The 20,317-nt window shown below is 44.6% G+C and overlaps 1 protein-coding gene across 3 annotated transcripts in view; it reads left to right on the top strand.

The window, feature by feature from the left end:
* The window catches only part of phc3 (polyhomeotic homolog 3 (Drosophila)), a 156,188-nt gene that overhangs the window by 75,997 nt on the left and 59,874 nt on the right, over positions 1-20,317 (top strand). For all 3 annotated transcript variants that reach the window (XM_059992214.1, XM_059992194.1, XM_059992204.1), the window contains 2 exons: positions 4,615-4,891; positions 12,404-12,999. In XM_059992214.1, the coding sequence (XP_059848197.1) occupies positions 4,615-4,891; positions 12,404-12,999 (873 nt within the window). The remainder of the gene's footprint in view (positions 1-4,614; positions 4,892-12,403; positions 13,000-20,317) is intronic.

Here is a 20,317-nt window from a genome sequence, read left to right as displayed (position 1 = left end):
GGTTAGTTATAGAGTGTTTTAAGAATTCAGGGAGGAAGCTGGAGAATGGGGTTTGAGAAGGAAAATAAATCAACCGTGATGGAATGGTGGAGCATTCAAATGGGCCAAATAGCCTAATTCTGATGGACCAAGTTAGAATCAGAATCAGAATTTATTGTCACTGACATTGGTTGTGGAATCTGGTGTTTTGAGGCAGCAGTACAAGTGTAGACATAACACATTCCTAAAAGTTATGATAAAAATCGTTAAACAGTGTGAGAGGGGAATAGTGAGATACAGTGACAAACCTTACACTGCGTACCATCCATACTGATCATTTCATCACATCAGTGCATTGAGGTAGTGCAAGCAAAAACCATAAAAGGAGATAAAATGTGGGCCCCACGGTAGTGTAGCGGTTAGCATAGCACTATTACAGCTTGAGGCATCAGAGTTCGGAGTTCAATTCTGGTGTCCTCTGGCTCCGGTTTCCGTCTGCAGTCCAAAGAAGTACACGCCAGTAGGTTAATTTGTCATGATAAATTGTTCTGTTTTCAGGCTAGGGTTAAATAGTTGGGTTGCTGGACAGCACAGCTCGTTGGGCTGGAAGGGCCTGATCTGCATTGTATGTCTAAATAAATAAAAAATTAAGTTACAGAGAAAGTGCAGCAAAGGGAGATAATATGGTGCAAGGCCACAAAAAGGTAGATTCTGAGGACAAATATACTATGTAAGGAACAATTTCCGATGTTTTCATAATCGGTGTTGGTGTTGATAGCTTTGAAATTGAAATTTGTTATTCCAAACAGAAAGTCTGCAGGTGCTGGAAATCTGAGCAACACACAAAATGCTGGAGGAACTCAGCAGGCCAGGCAGCATCTATTGAAAAAAGTACAGCTGATGTTCTGGCCCAAAATATCAACTGTGATTTGTTATTCCAATTCCATTAATACTGACATACAGAGAAAGACGTCTTCCATGCTGTTCATAAAAATCTGATAATTAAACAGTCCATTACACTGCTGGTGTTTAAGACAGCAGTAATGATCCTTCATCTCGGGCAGTGTTCAGGGCTCCCTTCATCGTACCAGTAGCTTTCTCTTGGACTACTGTCAGTCATGAAAGTCCTGGTGGTGGCTCAGGACTACAGTCACACTCAGATGTAGAAGGATTCTTTATTGCTGTTTCTTTAATAGTTTTGTTTGATCAGTCAGGGTTGTTAGCCTGTACTGAACCCCTGAACCTGGAGGAATAGTGGATCACTCTTAGTCTGGCCTTTAGCCTTTGACCTGTTTGGCATAGGTGATCCTACCAAGAAGGAAAGCATAAAGCCCTGACTCCAGCCAGCAGAGCTGTCCAGGTCATTGAGCCATAGAAGTCTCCAAACCACAACAAGGTTGTGGTCTTCTTGGAGGAGTGCATTAAGGTATAATGAGGTAAAACAATAACAGTGCAGAATAGACTGGAACAGGTACAGAGAAACACAATACACCTTATTGTTTACTTGTACCACACTTTCTCTGTTGTAACAAGCTCAAAAGTCTTTCTTATTGTAATAGAGAGACCTTTAAGAATGTCACTTTTAAAAGCACATACTTGGTCTAATGGGTGATTTATTTATTCAAACTGATTGTGCACTTATTTCTACATACATCAAGGTAGTCTAAAGAAAACCAAATGTAGAATAGGGTGTTGCAGTTACAGAGAAAATGCAGTGCACGTAGACAATAAAGTACAAAGGTCATGATGAGGTAGATCAGGAGATCAAGAGATCTTCTCTAATTCAACTTAATAACATTTATAGACCATTCTTTGTACAGACTCCAATGACCCCTGAGCTGTGTTTCTCCACAGTTACTCAGTTGTCAGTACCGGCAAGCACGCAGCAGCTCACAGCTCTGGAAAGAAGTAGGGCTGTGACAACTTGTGGCAGAGATCTCCACACCACTTTTCAACTGAAGATCTCTTGCCAACCTGGATGTTAAACAATCTGCTTTGATAGTACAGTTCAAAGTGTTTTTCAATAGGATGAAGTGCAAACATGAAAATAAAAGGCAGGTTAAAAGCAAGGTTAAATAAATAGGTTTTCATGTACCATTTAAAAGTGGCAACTGAGTCTTCATCCTTTATAGTTTTAGATACTGGATTCCACAGTTTAGTAGCATAGTTCAAAAGAGCTGAGCTGCCAATTATCTTTCAAGGATTGTTTAGATTAACCCTTGGCATCTGAAAGGTCTGTTCAGAGTGTGATATCAGCAGGTTAGAAGCTGTCCTTGAACCTAGTGCTATGTGCTCTCAAGCTTTTGACTTTTCTGCTGACAGGAGGGGGTAAAGGAGAGAATGAACAGGCTAGGAGGAGCCCTTGAACATATTGACTGCTTTCCCAAGGTGATGGGAAGTGTGGACAGAGTCAATAGAGAGCGGGCTGGTTTGCATGATGTGCGTGGCTTTGTCCACAACTGCAGTTTCCTGTGGTCTTAGGCAGAGCTGTGGTTATTGAGATGGAGATGCAGGGTCAAAAGCAACTATAAAGAGCGATTGAATAATTTAAGTGTGGAAATAAAAATTGCAAGATTATGAGGAAGAGGTAGTGGAGTAGAACTATACTCAAAAAAAGTGGAGGAACTCAGCAGATCAGGTAGTATCTATGGAGGGAAATAGTTGACATTTTGGGCCAAGACCTTACAGCAGGGTTTAGAAAGAAGGGTACAGAATAAGAAATTGGGGGGGGGGGGTGTGATACTGAGTGGGGGAGGGGAAGTGAGTAAGAAGGTGAAAAGTGATAGGTGGAAGTGATAGACTGAAGACCAAAGAATCTGATAAGACAGGAGAGTGGACTATGGGAAAATGGAAAGGAGGAGGGGAACAATTGGGTGAGTAGGGATGGATACAGAATGAATTGGATAGTTCCACTAAAAAGCTAACACTGGCTTGTTGCAAAGAAGTCTTATTTATTGTTGTATTATTCTGTAATTGTTAAGATGTGACTTCCCATTGGAACTGCATCCACTGCCCTTCACAGCAACTCAAAGACTAGTAGAAGATCTACCTAATCTTTGGTCTGCTCTCATATCAGCAGCCATCAATCTTAAAGCCTCATCTAATGAGGATCTAGTTTCTTATTTGTTGTATTGAAAACCCTCGCACTAATAAAGTACATGGTGGTGATTCGATTTTGTCATAAAGATTAGCTTTATTTGTCACATGTATATACATAAAAACATAGAGTGAAGTGTGTTGTTTGCATCAACGACCAACACAGTCCGAGGATTGGGGCAGTATGGTAGTGTACTGGTTAGCTCAGCACTTTATAGTACCAGTGACCTGGGTTCAATAAACACAGAGTACACTGTAGATGCTGAGGTCAGATCAACATGTACAAACAAGCTGGATGAACTCAGCAGGTCGGGCAGCATCCATTGAAATGAGCAGTCAACATTTCGGACTGAGACCGTTCATCAGGACTGAAGAAGGAAGGGGCAGGGGTCCCATAAAGAAGGTGGGGGGAGGGTGGAAAACCGATCAGAGGAAAGATCAAGGGCTGGAGGAGGGGAAGCAGGAATCTAAGGGGAAGGCACTATGGGTAATAGAAGAAGGCAGAATCGTGAGAGAGGTGATAGGCAGCTAGAAGAGGAGAGAGTGAAAGTGGGATGGGGGAAGGGAGAGAGAGGGAATTACCAGAAGTTGGAGAATTCGATGTTTGTACCAAGGGGCTGGAGACTACCCAGACTGTATATGGGGTGTTGCTCCTCCAGCCTTGAATTCTCCAACTTCTGGTAATTTCCTCCCTCTCCCTTCCCCCATCCCACTTTCACTCTGTCTCCTCTTCTAGCTGCCTATCACCTCTCTCATGATTCTGCCTTCTTCTACTACCCAAAGTGCTTTCCCCTTAGATTCCTTCTTCACCTCTCCTGCCTATCCCCTCCCTGCTTCCCCTCCCACACCCCTTGATGTTCCCTCTGATTGGTTTTCCACCCTCCCCCCACCTTCTTTATGGGGCCCTGCCCCCTCTTTCTTCAGTCCTGACTAAGTGTCTCAGCCCGAAACGTTGACTGCTCATTTCAATGGATGCTGCCTGACCTGCTGAGTTCATCCAGCTTGTTTGTACCAGGGTTCAATGCCAACCGCTGACTAAAGAGTTCGCACATTCTCCCCATGACTTTGTAGATTTGCTCTGGGAGTCCCGATTTCCTCCGGGAGCCCCAATTTCCTCCCACAGTACAAAGATGCACCGATTGGTTGGTTAATTGTAAATTGTTCCATGATTAAGGTGGCCGATGCCAAGCTGCATCTCAGTAAATTGATGAATAAATGAAAAAATAAATAAATGTGCTGTACAGCCCACAAATATCGCCATGCCTCTGGTGCCAAGATTGCATGCCCACAACCATAATTAATTTTTGAAATGTGGTGGGAAACTGGAGCACCCACAGGAAACCCATGCAGTCACATGGAGAACATACAAACTCTTTACAGACAGTGCTGGAAATTGAACCTGGATCGCTAAATCATTACACTAGCCATTATGCTACATTCTATTGCATTAGTAAAGTGATTCAGTTTTTAAAATTTAATATCCAGCTCATTGCCTCCACTGACCTTGTGGATCTTTGTCTTCTCTCTCCTGGATGCTAGGTTCAGAATCTAGCGGTTCGGAGTCAGCAGATTGGAGCATTGCCCACTGTGTCTCCCCAGAGCGTCCCACTGAAGAGCACCTGCCAGACCCAGCCGCTCCCAATGAGTCATCCAAAAGCAGCAGGGCAGGGTGCCTCGTCCAAGGCCAGCCTGACCGACTCGGGCTCTGAGAGCTCCAAGAAAGGGGAGAGTGTGACTCCGACCAGCCCTGAGCTACGTGTCTCTGCAGTCACCCGGCTGCCAATACCGGCAAGCACACAGCAGCTCATAGCTCCTGGTAAGCAGCAGCGGGGTGTAAGAAGGAAAAACTGGGCTGAGACATCTTGTGGCACAGATCACAACACCACCCTTCAAGTGAGGTCCCCTTTTGCCAGCCTGGATATCAAACAATCTGCTTCAACAGTGGTAATGAACAGCTTCTTAAAACACTGGTGAAGGTTTGGGACCTTCCAGGTCAAAGAATTATATTTATTTTTTTCAACAAATTATTTCTTACTAACGTGTTGATATAATCTGGTTTGTACTGCATGAATGCAGCAGGTTCAATTGTGACTTCTAAGGAGAAGTGAATTTACATTTGAATCAAAAATGCTACAAGTAGTGGGAAGGAGAAAGACCTTTCAAATGGCTGGCACAGGAATGAATGCCCTAGTCACCTCTCATTTCTTTTGATGATAACATAATGTCTCAAATTCCTCACACTACTGGAAGGTGGGTGGGCTTGAGACAGGAGGGAGGGGTGAAGGTAATTGGAGAACAGGGAGAGAGGGTCATGTAGGTAACGCCTGAACGGCAAGCAATCACAAAATTCCCGGAAAGCACACAAAAAAAACATGGAAGAAACTCATCAGGTGAGGGAATACCCATGGAGAGGACTAAACAGTTGATGTTTCAGGCTGGAAAGGAAGTGGGAAGTTGCCAGAATAAGAAGGGTGGGGAGAAGTTGGAAAAGCTTGATGGTGATAGGTGAATCCAGATGGGTGGGGGAGGGGAGGATGAAGAAAGAAGCCGGAAGGTGATAGGTGTAAAATGTAAAGAGATGAGGAAGGAACCTGATAAGCGAGGAGAGTTGACCATGGGAGAAGGGACACCAAGAGGAGGTGATAAACAGGTGAGGTGAAAAGGTAAGAGTGGGGAATTGTAAAAGAGGGTTCAAGCCATTAGATTGGAGGCTACCTAGACTCGATTTGAAGTGTTGCTCCTCCACGTTGAGAGTGGTCTCATTATGGCAGAAGAGGAGGCCATGGACTGACATGCCGGAATGGGAATGGGGATAGGAATTAACATACTTGGCCACCGGGAAATCCTGCATTCTCCCTGAGTGGTTCACACTAGCGATGGGGGAAAGTACTAATGCACATTCATTAACTTAACACACCAGCAAATTTTATCATAGGGGAGGGGGTAGATAATCTCTCAACACAATGAATGATCAAGCCTCAAGAGGCGGTGGAACTGCAGGAAATTGTCAGTAGTTTGGGCAGAATCTGTTTAAGTAGAAACAGTTGATATGTCAGGTCTGAGACAGAGGGTCCTCTCTGCACAGATGCTGAGTGTTTCCAGCAGTTTTTAATTTTTTGTTTTTTTTCACCATCTGTGGTTATTTTTGATCTTTACAGATGGCTACAGGCCAAACGTTGGTGAACAGGCTTACAGGTTGACCTTAGATTGCTTTGGGGTTAGCTTACAGAGTTGCTTCTCCCAGCTCCAGTGAATCTGGTCCGATCTTGACCTCTGACACTTCTCTGCAGGTAGTTTGCATGCGCTCCCTGCATTTAAGACCATAAGACATAGAAGTAGATTTATGCCATTTGGCCCACAGAATCTGCTCCATTATTCCATTATGGCTGATTTTTATATCTTTCAATTCCATTCTCCTGCCTTCTCTCTGATGTCTTCTCTTTGATGTCCTTGCTAATCAGGAACCTATCCACCTTGGCTTTAAATATACCTTGACTTGGCCTCCACAGACATCCGTGGCAATGAATTTCACAGATTTGCCATCTGGCTAAAGAAATTGCTCCTCATCTTTGTTCTAATGGTATTTCCCTCTATTCTGAGGCAGTACTCCCCCACGATAGGAAACATCACATCCACACTATCAAGGTCTTTCAATATTTGATAAGTTTCAATGTGATTTCCTCTCATTCTTCTAAACTCGGAGAGGTACAGGCCCAGAGCCATCAAATGCTCCTAGTATGTTAACTCTTTCTTTCCCAGAATCATTCTCATGACCTCCTCTGGACAAAGGATCTAGTGCTTTACTGGCATATATGTCAAATAAACTCTTCACGGGCTTGTAGTCTAGTACAGGTATCGATTATAACCAATGTTTTGATGACAAACTCTGCCATCTTCATTAAGGATGATGTCTGTGCATGTCTAGTCCAGTGGTATTTATATCCCTGTAGTCTATCCTTCCTGATTGGTTAGTTCTCATCCAACAGGTTTTGACTCTCCCACGTTACTTAATTGAATTTCTGTTTTTACATAGAGTGAGACCTTCGTCTTTGTTAAAATTCTTTTCAATTTATTTCAATGGCTTCCTTTGCCAAGCGGTCCCAAAAGCCATTGGCGCAGCACACTAGTTTTGTGCTGATGAAGTCAATCCTATGGCCATTGTGAATGCAATGTTCTGCTACTGCTGATTTCTCTGGGTAACCCAAATGGATGCACCTCCTGTGCTCCTTGATGCGGGTTTCCACCATGTGTTCCATCTGGCTGATATGCGCTGCTCTGGATTCACAGAGTATCCTGTAAACGCCAGTCGACCTGAGTCCCAGGTCATCTTTGACCCAGAGAAGCTGTGATTTGAACTTTCTTACAGGCTTGTGAATGGTATTTCTCCAGGATCCTGGCATTCCTTCTAGAAACCGTGGAAATATAGCGAAGACATGCGGTAGTGACAGGTTCCTCCTCGTTGTTCCTCCTCCTGGTTTTTCAGTCAGCCCTTTTAAGGGCCTGATTGATTTCCTTTACCTTGTAGCCATTCAAAGGTTCAAAGGTACATTTAATGACAGAGAAATGTATACAATATACATCCTGAAATTCTTTTTCTTCACAACCATCCATGAAAACAGAGGAGTGCCCCAAAGAATGAATGACAGTTAAATATTCGAACCCCGAAGTCTCCCCCCAGTTCCCCTCCCTTCCGTGCGAATCCCCCTCCCCCCACCAGCCACAATAAAGTGCACCTGCTACCAGAACTCAAGTGTAAACAAAACAATAGCAAAGACACAGATTTGCAGTTACCCCACAGACTACATTGTTCACTCAATAATTCGACATGCTGCAAGCTCTCTCTCCTAATAAGGGAGAAAGAGGTGACTTCATTTATCAACGGAGGAAATCTGTAGGAATGTCATGCATAGTCATCTTATTTCCTTGGGGAGAGACTCTGGGTCCAAAATAGTTTTCACACAGTCAAAATAGAGAGAATCACTCTACATGAGGAGGCAAGATGCTGGCTGTTATTGTTGAGGTATAAGTCCGGGTGATTGGGTTTCTGATAGATGCCATGTCTGAGGCTATCATCCAGTTTCCGTCATATTAGGATGTACGAGAATGGGAGGCAACCACTCTTCTCCAAAAATTGAATGTTTGGATGTATACTGTTCAGATAGTCATGGAACTGTTGGAGTGCCTGGATTCCATGAGGCCTCACTACGAAGGTGTCGTCAGCGTATCTGAAGAAGCATTTGAGGCATAAGGGCAATAAACTCAGAGCCCTCTCCTCATAGTCCCATGTAAAAACCAGCAGTTGCTGGTGACAAGGGTGATCCCATGGCCACTCTGTCCATTTGTTCATAGTAGCTCCCTTTACAGAGGAAGTATGTTGATGTAAGGGTGTGTTGGAAAAGGTCAATGGAACCCTTATCAAACCTTGACCACAGGAGGACCATGTTATCCTTAATAGGAACACTCATGAAAAGGGACACAAATTCAAAACTGACCATTATGTCCTTGGGATTCAGCTGGATGTTGGTTATTGTTTTAATGACATCTTTGAATTCGTGATGTGAGGCTCACAGCCCCCAACACAGCTCCTTGGATGCTATCCAATGCAATCACATTTTTTCTTAGATAAGAGGCCCAAAACTGCTCACAAACTTTCAAGTGCGGTCTGAGCAATGCTTCATAAAGCCTCAGCATTTCATACTTCCAGGTCAATTCAAGGTAGGATATTTACAGTGAACAGTAGGGTGCTGAGAAGTATTGTAGAACAGAGGGCTGACTGCAGTCTGACCAATGCCTTTCAAAACTGAGCATTACATCCTTTATTTCAGGTTTCAGTATTTTCTGCAGGGGCTACAGCTTTGAAAGTCACACAGCCTTGTGCCTTCCGAGTCCACGTCCACCTGCACTGAATAGAGGAGCATCCACTTAAATAGAGATGCAGAGAAATTTCTTTAACCGGGGGTGGTGAATTTGTGGAATTTGTTACCACCGGTAGCTGTTTAGGCCAGGTCGTTGGATGTATATAAGGCAGAGATTGATAGGTTCTTGATTGGACACAGCATTAAAGGTTACGGGGAGAAAGCCAGGGAGTGGGACTGAGGAGGGGAAGAAAGGATCATCCATGATTGAATGGCAGAGCAGACTTGATGGGCCAAATGGCCTGATTCTGCTCCTATGTCCTGTGGTCTTAATGTCTTGCCCGTTTTATTCTCCCAACATTACCATCAACTCATTAAGGACCTCCCTCACCAAGGGCGTGCCCTCTTCTTATTGCTATTGAAGGGTGAAGGCACACACTCAACGATTCAGGAATAGCTTCTTCCGCTCTGCCATCTGACTTCTGAATGGACATTGAACCCATGAACACTGCTTCATTACTTTTTTATTTCCTATTTTTGCACTATTTATTTGATTTAACTATTTTTATACATATATATATTCACAGTTTTTCCCATTATTATGTATTGTATTGTACTGCTGCTGCAAAGCCAGAGCACCTGGAGAAAATGCCCTCCCAAGGGGAACATGCCAATCCCAAACAAGCTAACAGCACCACAGATCAGGATTGAACTTGGTTCTCCAGACCAGTGTGGCAGCAGCTCTTCTCTCTGCACTAGTTAACGTTTACGGGTTTGTTTTGGCTTTGCTTGATTTACAGTCTGTATGATAATATGGAACAACTATGCCATCTGGATTCAGACTTGGCTTGCTCAATGAGGCTTAAGCTGGCTGGAAGTCTGTGACTAGTGGTGTTCCGCAGGGATCAATACTAGGACCTCTTCAGTTTCTGATGTATATAAATCACTTTGATGAAAATGTGGATATGTTAATGTGTAGAGTTTCAGATGACAGAATTTGGTGGCGTTGTGGATAGTGTAGAAGGCTGCCAATGGATACCAGCAGGATATAGATCATTTGCAGATGTGAACGGAGAACTGGTAGATGGAGTTTAATCCAGGCAAATGTGAGTTATTGCACTTTAGCAGGTCAAATATAAAGGGCAAGTACACAGTTAATTTTTTACGTACTCACTGCCAGTTACACTGCTGGTGTTTAGGACAGCAATGAAGGTTCTTCATCTCTTGTGGTGTTCAGGGCTTCCTTCATCGTGTCTGTAACTTCCTCTCAGTTTTCACTACTGTCAGTCATGCTAGTCCCACGTAGAGACTCAGGAATAGTGTCACACTCTGATGTAGAAGGATTCTTTATTGCTGTTTCCGTAACAGTTTTGTTTGACCAGTCAGGGTTGTCAGCCCTGAGTGGGACCTCCCAAACCTGGAGGACCGGTGGATCACTCTTCGTCTGGCCTCTACCCTTTGACCTGTTTGGCATGAGTTCCCCTACTAAGAACCAAAGCATAAAGCTTTGACGCTAGCCAACATAGCTCTCCGGGTCATTGAGGCATGCAAACCTCCGAACCACGACAAGGTTGTGGTCCTCTTGGAAGATACAGTTAATAGCAGGACCTTTAACAGCACTGACGTACAGAGAGGTCTTGGGGGACTAAGTCCATATCTTGTTGAAGGTGGCTACACAGTCAGTAGAATGGTTAAGGAGTCATATGGGATGCTTGCTTTATTAGTCAAGGCATTGAGTTAAAGAGTCAGGAAGTTATGTTGCACCTTTATAATTGCCCTATTGTAGGAAGTATGTTGAGGCTTTGGAGAAGATACAGGAGAGGTTCACCATGATGCTACCTGGATTCAAGGGTATGTGCTACACAGAGTGTTTGGACAAACTAGGGTTGTTTCCTCTGGAGGCTGAAGGGAGACTTAATAGAGTTTATAACCTTCAGTTTGATAAACTGTAGGATCAGACAGCCAGTGTGTTTTTCCAAAGGCTGTATTATCTAATACTAGAGTGCATGCATTGATGGTGAGAGGAGTAAATTGAATGGAGGTGTGTGAGGCAGATAGTTTTACGTAGAGAGCTGTGGGTGCCTGGAATGTGCTGCCAGGACCAGTTGGCTTTTAGACAGGCACATGAATATATAGAGAATGGAGGGACGAGGATATTGAAAGGCCTGGATAGAGTGGATGTCCAGAGGATGTTTTCATTAGTCGGCGAGTCTAGGATCATGGTCTAGAGCTGGGGTTCCCAATCTTTTTTATGCCATGGACTCCTACTGTTAACCTAGGGGACACCAGATTGGGAATCCATCACCAACAGCCTCAGAATAGGGAAGTTCCTTCAAAACTGAGATTAGGAGGAATTTCTTCAACTAGAAAACCATAAGACATTGGAGCAGAATTAGGTCATTCAGCCCATCGAGTCTGCTGTGCCATTCCATCATGGCTGATTTATTATCCCTCTCAACTCCATTCTCCTGCCTTTTCTCTGTAACCTTTGATGCCCTGACTAATCAGAAACTTATCAAATTCCACTTTAAATGCATTCAGTGACTTGGCCCCAACAGCTGTCTGTAGCAATAAATTCCACTGATTCACCACTCTCTGACTAAAGAAATTCCTCCTTATATTGGTTCTAAATTAATGTCCTTCTATTCTGAGACTTTTCCCTCTGGTCCTAGACTCCTGCACTATTTCAACTCCCCACTGCTACTCTATCTAGGTATTTTAATATTCAATAGATTTCAATGAGAACCCCTTCATTCTTCCAACCTCCAGTGAGTACAGGCCCAGAACCATCAAATGCTCCTGATACTTTAATCCTTTCATTCCTGGAATCATTCTCATGAATGTCCTCTGGACCCTTTCCAAAGGACTGTGTAGGTCATGACATTGGGTCTATTTAAGGCAGAGATTGTGAAGTTCTTGATGGGTGAGGGATGAAGAATTACAGGGACACAAAAGAGTAAAGTATATATGGATCAACACACAAAGGAGCTGGAGATTCTCAGTGAATCAGACAGCATCTCTAGAGAGAACTGAACAGGCTAAAACTCTTCATCTTGCTTAGACTGTCCATCTCTCTCCATAGATGCTGACTGATCAGCTGAGTTCCTCCAGCTCTTGGTTACAGGGATACGATGGGAGATAGGGACTGAAAATTTGAAAAACAACTCCAGTTGAAAGGTGGAGATGACTCGATGGGTTAATTGACCTTGCTCTGCTCCTGTACCTCACATGTAGGCTGAGAGGATTTAGTGCCGTGAACTTAAAATATTCTGGTACAGACGTCATAGGCCAACTGACCTGTTCTTGTGCTGCACCATTCTGTGTTCTAAGTTCTGTTTGGATACAAAGTAAGTAGTTTATGGTAACATAAATGTAGTTTGATAATAAATTTATTTTGGACTCTGAACACTGTTCTGTATGGAGGGAGGGATGGAGTGAGCCATGTACTAATTTGGTGTGTTTATCCTCCACAGCCCCATATACCCCGATGCAGCCTCACCAGCTGATCAAGCAGCCGCCGTTGACACAGCAGCAACCCTCCCCGCCCAAGGCACCTCACCGTCTGCCCCCGGCGCTCCAGGTGCAAGCCTCCGAGGCTGACCCCGTTCAGTCATGCCCACCACAGGCTCCTGTCCAGCCACCTCACTGTGTTTCCACCCAGGCGCACAGTCAGCCACTGAGCTCCCACCCCCAGGGCCAGCAGCACACAGTGGTGGTATCGCCAGCATTGCCCCGCTCACCCCCACCCCCTCCCCCCGTCCCAGCCCAGGCCGGCATCATTGTGCAGCCTCCTGCCCACCGCTCGCCGGTGGCCCAGATTGGACCTCTGAGGCAGACCCGGCCCCCCACCCCCCTCCAGCGCCTCCCACTGCAGCCTGTGCGTGCACTGGCTGTGGCCCCCGAGATTGTCTCCCCCACCCAGGTCCTGCCACAGACGGTGCTGCACTGCAGGGAGCAGATGCCCGCTGCCCAGGCCCTGGTCCAGATGCCCTTCCAGGCCCTACCTCCGCCTCAGACCATCGCCGTCAACCTACAGGTCCATGCATCGCCGCCGGTGGACGTACCCCTGGTAGGAACCATTCAGCCTCTCTCCGTGTCACGTGAAAAACTCACGCGGTGATGTTGTTGCTAATAAAGTATGGGAGTGGCACAGCAGCAGTGGTTAGCATGACACTATTACAGCACTAGCAACCCAGGTTCAATTCCCACCACTACCTGTCAACAGTTTGTACGTTCTCCTGTGATCACAAGGGTTTCATTTGGATGCTGCAGTTTCTTCCCACATTACAAAGGCGTACAGGTATGTAGATTAATTGAGTGGTCCAGGCTTGATGGGACGAGGGGCATGTTATCTCTAAATAAGTAAACATAAAGTAAAATAAAGGCATATGTGGCATCTGAGAGACGTCATCTCTATCACTGCAGCACTCACGTAGCCTCTCCTATGTCCTTGAGTCTCTGGAGTATGATAAGACATGAGACATACTGTAGGAGCAGAATCAAATCATTCATCCCATCAAGTCTGCTCCACCATTCCATCATGGCTGATTTAAGATCATAAGACATAGGCGCAGAGTTAGGCCGTTTGCCCCATCGAGCCTACCTGGGTTCAATTCCCACCACTGTATGTAAGGAGTTTGTACATTCTCCCTGTGATCACGTGTGCTTACTCCGGGTGTTCCGGTTTCCACCCGCAGTCCAAAGACGTATTGGTTGGTAGGCTAGTTGGTCATTGTAAATTGTCCCTTGATTAGGCTAGGGTTAAATCGGGGGTTGCAGTGTGGTGCTGCTTGAAGGGCCAGAGGGCCTATTCCACATGTATTTCAATAAATAAATAAATCAAGAAATAAAGGCCATAAGACCGTAGGAGCAGAATTACACCATTTGGCCCTTTGAGTCTGCTCTGCCTTTCAATTTCAAGTTCAGATTTAGTCATCATTCATCCATACACGAATACCTGCGAATACAGCCAAATTAGACAGCATTACTCTGCGGCCAAGGCACAATACACAGTAACAACAGTCATACACACCACATGGTACATATAGCACATATAGATAGCAGGCATATATAAGATAGCAAGCAAATACAAGATAGGAGTAAAATCCAGTCACATGAAAAAATGTAGTCCAAGCCCCTGAGTCCATCAGTGTTTCAGCAGTCTGAAATCAAACACAATACAGCTTGTTTTCTGCTGAGTGAGCTCCGAGTGGGGGCAGCACTGACTCCAGCATGGACACCATGCCACACATTCTCCAGCACTCCAGAGGAGCACCCGACTCCCATGCATCTCCTTGGGTGGCTGCAAACAGGCGACACTGCAGCTTGAGGCCTAGTCCTTGCTATGACCGAGACCCCTGCCTATCAATCATGGCTGTTTATTTTCCCTCTCAATCCCATTCTCCTGCCTTCTCTCCATTACCTTTGACATCCTTACTAATCAAGAACCTATCAAGCTCTGCTTTAAACATACCCAATGACTTGGCCTCCCTGGCTATCTGTGGCAAAGGAAGTCCATCGATACACCATCCTCTGGATACCGCCTCAGCTCCGTTCCAAAGGGACTTCCTCGTATGCTGAGGCTGTTCCCTCTGGTCCTCAACTCTCCCACTATATGAAACATGCTCTCCACATCCACCCTATCTTGCCCTTTCCACAGGAATCTGTGGTAATTTCTGTCCAGTTACAGCAAAACTTAAATGGGAGGCTTCCTGCATTTGAGGGAGTTGTGTCAATATAATACCACCATAAAACAGCATTTAATTACCACTGTCATCACCAATTAACTGGATTTTGACAAGTGCACTTGTTCCTCAATCACACTTCATTTACTTATGCATGAGAAGAAGAGCATGACCCTTGTCACCAAAATGCTCTGAAGTTACAGATCAAAATGACCAGTTTTTATACAGATGTTGACCCAGTTGAAAAGTGTCCGGCTTTGGCTCAAAGGATGCTTTGGCTCGGAGGAGGTGTTGGCTGTGGGTAGGTTTTACTTTTGTTTTTCTCTGAATGTCCCTGGTATAGTAAATGGTTTAGTGTGCTCTTCATGCCAGATGTTGGAGTCCTGGGAGACCCAGAGTCTCTCAGGGCACTATATCTGTATGAAGTGCATCCGACTGCAGCTCCTTGATGACCATGTTGGGTATCTGGAGCAGCAGCTGGATGACCTTCAGCTTGTATGGGAGATTGAGGAGATAATTGATCGGCGTTACAGGGAGGTAGTCACCTCAAACTTGCAGGAGGTGAGTAGCTGGATGACTGCCAGGAGGAATGGAAAAGTAAATGGGCAGTTAGAGCAGAGCACACTTGTGGCCATTCCCTCAAAAACAAGTATACTGCTTTGGATACTTTTGTGAGGGATCACCTCCTGGGGGAATGCCATGACAACCGGTTTTCAGGCACTGAGCATGGATCTATGGTGCAGAAGGGAAAGAGGGAGGAGAAGGGAGCGGTGGTCATAGGGGACTCAGTAGTAAGGGAAACAGATAGGAGATTCTGTGGAGTTGATTGGGATGTCTGGATGGTATGTGGCCTCCCAGATGACAGGGTGAGGGACATCTCAGATCATCTCCATAACATTTTGGAGAGTGAGGGAGAACAGCCAGATGTCTTGGTACATATTTGTACCAATGACATAGGAAGGAAAAGCAAAGAGGTTCTGAAAAGAGATCTTCAAGAGCTAGGTAGAAAGCTGAGAAGCAGGACCTACAGGGTAGTAATTTCTGGATTGCTGTCTGTGCCACATGCCAGTGAGGGTAGAAACAGGATGATTTGGCAGATAAATGTATGGCTGAGAAGCTGGTGCAGGAGGCAGGGCTTCAGATTCTTGGATCTTTGGGATCTCTTCTGGGGGAGGTATGACCTGTTCAAAAGTGAGGAGTTGCACCTGAACCCAAAGGGGACCAATATTCTTGGGGACAGGTTTGTGAGAGCTGTTGGGGAGGGTTTAAACTAATCTGGCAGGGGAGTGAGAACCAGAGTGAAGGGACTCAGGATAGGACAGATGGTAAAAAATGTGAAGATAGCATGCAGTCAGACTGTTAGGAAGGGCAGGCAGGTGATGGGACATAGTCACAGCCAACAGTGTTGGCGCATGGCCAAGTGGTTAAGGCTTTGGGCTAGTGATCTGAAGGTCATTAGTTCGAGCCTCAGCCGAGGCAGCGTTTGTGTCCTTGAGCAAGGCACTTAACCACACATTGCTCCTGCACGTTTATAGCCCAGCGGCGGCGGTTGGTGCAGTATGGACAAGACAAGACAGGTTGAGAATCAGTACATTAGAGATGCAAAATCAAAAAGGGTAGCAAATATGGTACTCAAGGTGTTGTATCTCAGTGTGCAAGTGTAAGAAATACAGTGGATGATTTTGTTGCACTATTACAGATTGCCAAATATGAATCGTGGCTGAAGGATGGCTGTAGTTGGGAGCTGAATGTCCAAGGTTACGTGTTGTGTTGGAGGGATAGGAAGGTGGCAGAGGGTGAGGTGTGGCTGTACTGCTAAAGAATGGTATCAAATCAGTTGAAAGGTGTGACATTGGATTGGAAGATGTTGAATCCTTGTGGGTTGCGTTAAGAAACTACGAGGTTAAAAAAGGACCCTGATGGCAGTTATATACAGGCCTTCCAACCATGACTGGCAGGTGGCCCACAGATTACAACAGGAAACAGAAAAGGCAATGCCATGGGAGATTTTAACATGCAGGTCGATTGGGAAGATCAGGTTGGTAATGGATCTTAAGAGAGTGATTTGTTGAATGCCTAAGAAATGGCTTTTTAGAGCAGGTTCTTGTCCCTACTGCGGGGGGGGGGGGGTCAGCTGTACTGGATTGGGTGTTATATAATGAACTGGAGGCGATTAGGGAGCTTAAGGTAAAAGAACCATTCGGAACCAGTGATCATAAAATGATTGAGTTCAGCTTGAATTTTGATAGGGAGAAAGTAAAGTCTGATGTAGCAGTATTTCAGTGGAGTAAGGGGAATTGAGAGAGGAGTTGGCCAAAGTAAATAGGAAGGACATCCTGGCAGGGATGTCAGCAAAGCAGCAATGATGTGTGTTTCTGAGAAATATGAGGAAGGTGCATGCAGGACATGTGTATTCCAAAAACAAAGAAATACTCCAATGGCAAAATAGTACAACCGTGGCTGACAAGGGAAGTCAAAGCTAATGTGAAAACAAAAGTGAGGGCATACAACAAAGCAATAATTAGTGAGAAGGTAGAGGATTGGGAAGTTTTCAAAAACCTGCAGAGGGTTGTCATACCTTTCAAAGGGTTGTCTATACTCACTGGAATTTAGAAGGATGAGGGGGGACCTCATTGAAACCTTTTAAATATTGAGAAGTCTAAACAGAGTAGATGTGGAAAGGATGTTTCCCATGGTGGGAGAATCTAAGACAAGAGGGCATAGCCTCAGGATAGATGGGCACCCTTTTAAAACAGAGATACAGAGAAATTTCTTTAGCCAACGGGTGGTGAATTTTTGGAATTTGTTGCCACATGCATCTGGAAGCCAGGTCATTGGGTGTATTTAAGGCAGAGATTGATGGGTTCTTGATTGGATGTGGTATCGAAGGTCACAGGGAGAGGGCCAGGAAATGGGGTTGAGGAGGAGGGAAAAAAAGGATCAGCAATAATTAAATGATGGTGGAGACTTGATGGGCTAAATGGCCTAATTCTGCTCCTAGTTCTTATGGTCTTATGCACTTATAAAATTGGTGCACCTTTGATCTAATTATTTGCATATTTAGCATTTTTATCATAAGTAGTCAGAATTACACCTTTTATTCTAGAGTGGAAATGATAATAATGAGAGGGCGGATGGTGGGTCATGGTTCTTTAGTGTTGTTACAGCAGAGGGTGGTAGTTGGGATAAGTTCCCACAAGCTATTAAATGCTTCTCATGATGTGTATCTCAAATCGTATTTGACAACCAAGTCTAGCTCCTGGCCTTCACATGTTGCTAAGCTTCAGCCCGGTGGAACCATTTCTGCTGACAGAAAACAGGGCAAAGACGGGTTACTGGCACCTCACTTGGGTAGATGGGGCTTGTCAGCCATTGTTGTTAGCTGATCTAGGAGAAGAAAAGCTCTGATATACATTCTGGAGTCCCTAAGGCAGTCTTACATTGAGTTCAATGCTGACTGGCACTGTGACACTGCTGGTGCCTAACTGTGTCAGTGTCTGCCATTCCTTTGGATTCATCATTGCATGAAGAGTGTGCTATGTGGGCAACAGCTTGCTCTCCATATCATACTACCTTGGCTTGCATATCATGTAGACAGCTGGGACGCGACCTCCGTGGTTGATCCCAACCAAAAAAGAGCCACAATTTTGGGCCAAAGGGCCTGAACTGTGCTGTACAGTTCCACCACATTGCGGGCTGATGGGTCTGTACTGTTTCATGTTTTATGTTCTAATACATATTTTAAGTGTTAATAACCAATAAAATATCTGCATTAAAAACCACAAATCTTTGAAAATCAGAAACTCACTGTCCAAATAGCTAGAAAATGCTACAGAGCTTCCGTGAACACCCTTATCTGCTCGGGTATGTCTGGTGCCCTTGGTTCTCATTTGAGCAAAGAAGCTGTGCGAAGAGGAACAAGACTGTCAAGGTTTGAGTTTTGCTTGGTAGACTTGTTCCACTGGAGTCACAACAATGTCTGCACAATGCCTCTGTCAGCTCCTTATCTTAACCCTTCCCTTGCTGCAGCTTTCACACAGTCATTAAGTGGCACTAGATTTGTTAGGCATCTAATTACTAGTTTAATTAGTGTTGTCACTAGTGGGCTGAAGGGCCTGTTCCTGTGCTGTGCTGTACTGTTCTGTGTCTCTGTGCCAAATATGATACAATTTAATTTGAGCGTAGGAGACTGAGAGGTGATTATAGAGAGAAAAAAATGAACTCACATTATTTTCCCAGGATTGAGTAATCGAGAACAGTAGGGCATATAGTACTGTGTAAGTGTCTTGGGCACATATATATAGCTGGGGTGCCTAAGAAACGCAAAGTGGACAGCGAGTTTGTAAATTTGGCAGTAGCACAGGATGTTGGGAATGGCGAGGGTGGAGTGCCATGGGAGTTGTGTGGGACATGTGCCAGCCCTGGGGTGGGGAAGATGGGGTGGGTGCAGCACTGAGACACCAGTCAATGTCATTTGATTCCAAACAATTGGTTTATTGATCATGTCTCTTTGGATTTCCAGTCCCTCCCCTGTCCCTTCCCTCTTTCCCAGCCATGATTCCCCTGTCCCTGCTTCTTCCCACCGTCAGTCCACAATAGAGACCCATATCAGAATCAGGTTTATCATCACTCACATATGTCATGAAATATGTTTTTTTCTTCACAGTAGTGCGATACATAAAAGTACTTTGTAAAAGTCTTAGGTACTCTAATTATATATACATGCCTAAGACTTTTGCATGGTATTGTAGGTTGAACGTAAGAGGGGAAATATTTAACAAGCACTTGAGGGACAACTTTTTTACACAGTGATGCTCATATGAAACAAACTGCCAGGGGAAGTGGTTGAACCAGGTACCAATAATATAGGACAGGAACAGGCCCTTTGCCCCATGGTGTCGTGCCAAACTAATTAATAGATTAAAGGTCCAACTAACCTAATTCTTTCTGCTCACACCATGTCCATATCTCTCCATTCACTGCACATCCATGTGCATACCTAAGAGATCCTTAAACACCTCTATTGTACTTGACTTCACCATCACCCCTGGCAGCACATTCCAGACACCCATCACTCTGTTTAACTTGTCCTGCACATCACTTTTAAACTTATTCCTCTCACTTTAAATGCCATGCCCTCTGGTATTAGACATTACTTGATGTAGGTACAATAACAACTTTTAAAATCATTTGGACAGTTACATACATTGGAAAGACTAAGAAAGCTGTGGACATGTGGGACTAAATTCTTGGTTGGCATAGACCATTTGGGCTGAAGGGTCTTGTTTTCATTCTGCATAGTTCAATGAGTCCAACTAACCTCATCTATATTCCTCCATCCTGGTCTAAATCCCTCCACTCTCTTCCTGTTCAGTGTCCGTATAAATGCTTCTTAAAGGTTGCCATTGCATCTGCTTCCACTACATCCCCTAGCAGTATGTTCCAGGCTCCCACTACTCTCCAAGTTAAAATAACATGAATATTAAAAAAAATTTCGGCTCTGATAGACTACACTCAATGGCCTCTTTATTAGGTGTCTCCTGAACCTAATTAAGTGGACACTGAGTGTACCTTCATGGTCTTCTGCTGCTCTAGCCTGTCCACTTTAAGGTTTGATGTGTTGAGCATTCAGAGATGCTCTTCTGCACACCACTGTTGTAATGTATGTTTATTTGAGTTACTGCTGCATTCCTAACAGCTTGA

The sequence above is a fragment of the Hypanus sabinus genome, chromosome 2, assembly GCF_030144855.1.
Source record: "Hypanus sabinus isolate sHypSab1 chromosome 2, sHypSab1.hap1, whole genome shotgun sequence".
NCBI classification, from domain to species: Eukaryota; Metazoa; Chordata; class Chondrichthyes; order Myliobatiformes; family Dasyatidae; genus Hypanus; species Hypanus sabinus.
This window is presented reverse-complemented; position numbering and strand designations above follow the sequence as displayed.